General features: G+C 30.5%; 1 protein-coding gene across 1 annotated transcript in view; it reads left to right on the top strand.

The window, feature by feature from the left end:
- The window catches only part of LOC111632870 (forkhead box protein O-like), a 7456-nt gene extending 4811 nt beyond the window's left edge, over positions 1-2645 (top strand). The window contains exon 2 of the mRNA XM_023377397.1: positions 1373-2645. Within this exon, the coding sequence (XP_023233165.1) occupies positions 1373-2167 (795 nt within the window). The 3' untranslated portion in view covers positions 2168-2645. The remainder of the gene's footprint in view (positions 1-1372) is intronic.
- The last annotated feature ends 3759 nt before the right edge of the window (positions 2646-6404 follow it).

The raw sequence follows: 6404 nt of genomic DNA, 5'->3' as shown, positions 1-6404 counted from the left end.
TTATTTTATTATATAAATTTTTTAATAAATTAATAGAATTGAGTTTAATTAAGAGCTTTAAAAAATTTAAAGTATATTTTTTAATATAGGAATACAAAAACTATTGTTAAGAACTACTTTACTTAAACATTTTCTATTAATTAATAATATTATCATCTTTAAATTGTAAATTATAATCTGGTTATATTAATTTTTTAATAAATAAATAAATATATATGTATATAATTAATATTAAATCGGCAAATATAGTTTTAGTTTAGAACATGTAATAAAAACGATTCAGGAAAACCGAAACTTGTAAGGAGCGCCTTAGAGGAAGCCACTCCATCCGACACGTAAAACTAGTAGCTGATCGCAACTTCGCTCGATTATTTTTCACTCTAAACGATAAAAATAAATAATTATAAAATATACAATTTAAAGATTTTGCAGTCCAGATTTAAAAGTAGTAAAAATTGTAAATTTAAATTTAAAATATTAGCCAGGAAATAAGTTGCGCTTTGCGTTTTCGTCGTTGAAAAGCGCCATTTTGGAGTGGTGAACGGTATCTGTTATTTTTACAATTTTAAAGTCGACAACAGCTTACTGTTTGCACAATTCACACCCATATGACCGGAACTGACAACACCTTCATTGCTATCTTATGTTTGATGTTCTACCCCCTTTTCCCCTATAATCTACTACTATTATATTCAAAACTGTTTCTGATTCTATGGACATGTTAGATAATGTTATTCTTTTCCTGTTTGTCTTATAAATCTATGTCCAACCTTGACTTGGAATGCAGATACATCCGATCTATAGCTTCAGCTCATCCGTAGGACACATCTGCAGGAAACTGTTGTTCCGGTATTAGGATTAGAAATTCACTAAATTGTCTTTAATTCCGATCATATTCATTTCACAACAATTTAAACAATTAATAACGATTAATCATCTTCTAAGGATCATAAATAATATAACAAGTTTTAATTTTATTGAGAAATTTTCCAAAAAAATGCGATTTTTTGTAGTGACGTCGGCAACTTGGTTGTCTTTTGATACGCCTGTGGGGAGGCTGTCGTGTCGAGAACAGCGCTCTATCGCCTGAACTGCTGCAGATACGGTTGCTGCTTATTTGTGTAACCCTTAACAACGGATTAAACCTTCAAAAATGGGTGTATCGGGTTTTTTTCATCAAATACATAAGGTCAAACTTTAATATTTTTGATTAATTGCGTTACATTCCTGTCTCGTTACGATATAGCACGTTATATCACTTCCTTTCGATCCTCGACGGTTTTGGTTTTTCGAATTTTTTATTTTATTTTAATTAAATTATATGATTTAAATTTTTATATAAATATATTTTACCTTTTTCTTTTTATTTCAGAATTCCATTAGACACAATTTATCCCTTCACAATCGGTTTATGCGGGTTCAAAATGAAGGAACAGGAAAGAGCTCATGGTGGATGCTGAATCCAGATGCCAAACCTGGTAAAACACCGAGAAGAAAAGCAAACAGCTCGGAATACAATCACGAAAGAAAACGTGGCCGATCGAAGAAAAAACCTTTAGAAACTCCACGCAACGTACCAACTCCTAGTCCAAGTTCATCTGTTTCAGAAAATACAGATTTGTTTCCAGAATCACCACATACGGCTTATCAATACAGTCCCGAATACAGAGGAATGTCCAATTCCAATAGCCGGCTGTCGCCTTTACAAAACGCAGATTCTAACAGTAAGTGGCCCGTATATAGTCCAGATCATCTAGTCCAAAACATGACGGAAACAATGAGCTTAAATGGGCAAAACCATTATATAAACAATTGCCAAATGAAAGAATTTAACAACCAATCATACGCGTATACAGAAGCATGTAAGCACTATCCAACTCCGCCGCTACAGCCTCCATTTTACGAAACATCGTCTATATATACAAATTATCACGATACGCATTCGGTGGCAACATCTCTAGCAAACACAGCAGATTACGTCGTTGGACCACTGATGACTCTCAACTCTTCAGACGTTGATCTAAACTTCGTGGCCGTTCAGGAAGGTTTAGACTGTGATGTCGATCAAGTACTAAGGTATACACTTAATATGGAGGGTAATTTAGATTTCAATTTTGATTCCGTAGGTAGTAATATGCCCTTACAGCATTACAACTGGGTGCATTAATTAGATCCAACAAAACCAAAACTTTTATGTGATATTTTTTCACCGCTGTGTGATAGTATATAAAAGAATTTAAAAAAAATCCGTTAAAAGAACGGCCGAGCAGATATGCTTTTACTATTTTTCATGGTTTTTTAAAACATATCACTCTCTCGTGTATGTGATTCGCTCAAATTGAGGGATGTTCCACATCGGAACATCTGTCACTGGATTTCGTACAAATTAAAAAAAAAATGCTGTGATGTTGAATCTTTGCATCTTATGGTACAAATAAATCTGTAAAAATTCTGTTTCCATTTTTTTCCTCTTCTATTTTTTAATTATAATAATAATAATTCCGAAAGTATTTTTCTCTTCCTCTCTTTCTCTACTTCTCGACTTTGTTTTTTATTTTTAAGATGTTGTGAAGACTCGAAAAAATTGTGACTAATCAAAAATTGTGCACATGGTCATTGTACAGTCATTAAAAGATGTTATTGAAGTCGTTAATTGTCGTATTTATTTTATAAAAAGTAAAAAAAAGAGTACGTAATTTTTTAAGGCACTTTTATAGATTTTAAACATCTTTCGTGTCTTTCGGTCATTTCGCACATAACCACGTTTAAAGTGTTGCTAAGGAAAGAAATTGTAACACGTCCTGTGTATTGGTTACCCTGGTAACGAGGGCGAGTGGTCAATAAACTGGGTGGCCGCTCCATTAAGAGATAACCACTCAACTTTGTATCGGGCAAGGACGGTGGTCAACATCGTCGTTATGGCAACCCAATGTCTCATGCATCATGCAAATATATACTACGTTTTTGCTTCGCTTACACGACGCTAGATGGAGTTTAAAGTACAGATATATGTTAAAATTTAAACCCGTCTTCTCGGATGATATACTGTATATAAATTTCTAAAACATGTCTTCTTTCATATAAAAAGGAAAAATTTTTTTTTTAACGATTTTATGGTATCTGGCAACACTTCAAATTGAAAACTTATTAATTTGAATTAAATCCGCTAGAGGTATTTCAATTTTTGATTCTATTCATAGCCGCTAGGGACGCTTTTAAAAATTTAATTATTTTAATTTTAAAAAAGGAACGAGTTAAAAATGCAATTAAAAGTATTTAAAATCTATTAAATTATTATAAATTTAGTAATATTAATTAATACTTCTTTTGGAATAGAAACGGGCGTAACGTCTGGATGCTAATACACGAATAAAATCAATGTCACGCATGAAAGGAGTGTGTTATAGTCCGGATTTTTTCGTGTAGTTGGAACTGAAATACATTTGTTACAGGAACAAACTGCTTTAATACTACATTAGGAACAAATATTCATTACTAATTAATCGAAACACGGTTTTTACAGAAAAAAGTCCTCCGCTGCTGCAACAGTAACTAATTTGGATAGCAAGCTGAGCGAGAAAACAGTTGAAGCGCATTATTAGAGAAGAAAAAGTATTTTAATGTTACTATAGTAACTAATTTAAATAAGAATACTTAGAGGGTAAGAGACTAAAAATAACCGCATTTCTGAGGGAGGTAAGAAATCACTTTAATGCTATACCAGCATCTATTTGAACAGTAATACTTTGATGTTTTCAGAAGCGAGAGAACTGAAAAAATACTATTATTGTAATATAATTGAAGTAAAATAAACATTATAAAAATTTTTTTAAATAGAATTGACAATGCTTCATTTTGATTTAGACAATAATATTTGAAGAAATCATGCTCGGTAGACAAGCGCGTGTTTTGTGTTACATTTCATAATTACTCACTCCTAAGTATTACACATCTATAGATAAACATTTAGGCGGAAAATAAAAAGAATTATTCATCCTAAAAAGTTATAAATGATATCTTTTTACTTTCAGTTGCTTTCCATTATATTTCCACGGTTGCGACTACACTGTACAGCATCTCTAGTTTGTGCAGTCACAAAACACCACTCGTACATCGTTTTGTTGCTCACTGACGACCCCATTAGCCAACTTGGCTGTGAAAAAGAGGAAAGTAAAAGATGGTGATGGATGGCATTCGTCTACTCACATAAATATTTTTAAGATTGATTCATTTATGCTACCCGTCAACAATTTTTATATCAATTTTTTCCCTGATAATACAATAACAAAATTATGACTGCTAAACGCAAACGGTTTTAAATTTTATTTTCTTCTTATCATCAAATACGAATTATCAAAATTCTGTTTCTTTTAACCATTCGCTTTTTGGAAAATTGTCACGTGAGAGATCCTTTGGCAAAATTCCCAAAAAGATAAAAAAAATTCATCCCTCCCAAAAATGGGATCTAAATAAATGCTCGTTTTCTTTCCAAGTTTAATTTTCAAGAACCAACGCGCGTGAAAAAATGTAACCAGATATCAATGTCAGCCTCTAAAAAAAACTAGAGAAGAATGTATTAGATAATCTTGTAATAGTAAAATTGAGGTCAGAATGTATTCAACTCCTATTTACTTATATAGGTATCGAATATGTTCGATCGAGTTTATGTCGTGAGTTTTCCTTTTCGACCTAAAGTGGCCTCTCTAACTCCTAGTTTTAATAGCCCTTAAGGGTTAAATTGTGCTCGAACCCTTTCACCAAACTATAGGTTCAAATATATAAGATAATGTACTGTACATTATCTCTATATACGAGAGGACTTTCTTACTTTGCATATCTTACATTATTTTTTGCGCAGTAATCTTGATACTTTACATACTTTACAATGTTTTTTTTTCCCTTGACATTATGATAAAAGATTATCACAACCGAAAACTCGGTCTTCTTCTTGCCAAAGTTTTCACACGATTTTCCTTCTAGATACTTTTTTAGACTTAGAATATGTTCGGGTAGTTGTATTGTTAAAGAAAATTACTTCATTTATCATACAAAACTTCTATATTTTTTGCAATGAATATCTTTTGTGTTGTGATTCATCTTTAGATTGTATTACAATTTTTTTTTCTTTTGTTTTTAATGTCGCATCTATCAATCATTTCTTTGCTTAAAACATAAGAATTTTACGAGCGCAATGCGACGCAAAGGACGATAAAATACAAGATAAAATGCATGCGATATAATTATAATCAATAATAATTTTTTTTAAAAAATTAAACTAATTTGCCTTCTGTAAATATCAAAAATTCATTTTTTCTTAGGCGGCATCAATGTTAATTATAATGTTATTACTACATACTTTGGAATGATCTGTTAGTATCGCTAGTGATTTAAGATGCTATCAACAGATTATAACTTCCCGTTTAAGTGTTTTTTTCCAATCATAATTATCGTTTTTTCGGCTTAAGAATTAGAAAAAGTTTTTAGAAAACGAAATTAAATCTTTAACAAATAATGTTATTATCAATTTTAACATAAAAACCTTTCACGTTTAAATGATAATTCTCTAAATGAATTAACAATCGAATTAAAAAAGATTTTAGTTCTAAATAAAATGTAAATAATTTAGTAAAGTAAAGTAAAAATTTATAGAGTTAATTACGATTAAAATTTATCAAGTTAATCAAGGAATTGTCGAGTAAATTTCGCTATAAGTCATAGCGAAATGTCGCGTATTCAAATTATAAACGTGACATTCACGTTTCTTCTTTGTCACAAATTTTAAATCCTACGCGAATAAGGCTTTTGTGGTAAACTTCTAATAAAAGTAAATCGCGAAACGTCTAATTAATCTCTTTAATTAGTCAATGAAAGGTTAAAAAATAAATAAATCGCGTTTCGTGCCGCGAAATGTCACAATCGATAATGATGAATGCTTTAGTTTAATAATTTCAAATCTGTATACATTTTTTTTTATTTTATTCGCTAGTATTTTGAAAAATTTATTATTATTTTAAAAAATAAAAATAAAATTACAAAAAAAAAGAAAAGAAATTCGACAGTTTTATAGTAATTTAGTCGCGCCCATCCTCTCCAGTTTCCGGTTTTAGTTGATGTGAATAGCGAGAGAACTGAAAAAATACTATTATTGTAATATAATTGAAGTAAAATAAACATTATAAAAATTTTTTAAAATAGAATTGACAATGCTTCATTTTGATTTAGACAATAATATTTGAAGAAATCATGCTCGGTAGACAAGCGCGTGTTTTGTGTTACATTTCATAATTACTCACTCCTAAGTATTACACATCTATAGATAAACATTTAGGCGGAAAATAAAAAGAATTATTCATCCTAAAAAGTTATAAATGATATCTTTTTACTTTCAGTTGCTTTCCNAATAG

The sequence above is a fragment of the Centruroides sculpturatus genome, unplaced genomic scaffold (genome assembly GCF_000671375.1).
Source record: "Centruroides sculpturatus isolate CEXI.00-Female unplaced genomic scaffold, Cexi_2.0 scaffold41, whole genome shotgun sequence".
Taxonomy (NCBI): domain Eukaryota; kingdom Metazoa; phylum Arthropoda; class Arachnida; order Scorpiones; family Buthidae; genus Centruroides; species Centruroides sculpturatus.
This window is presented reverse-complemented; position numbering and strand designations above follow the sequence as displayed.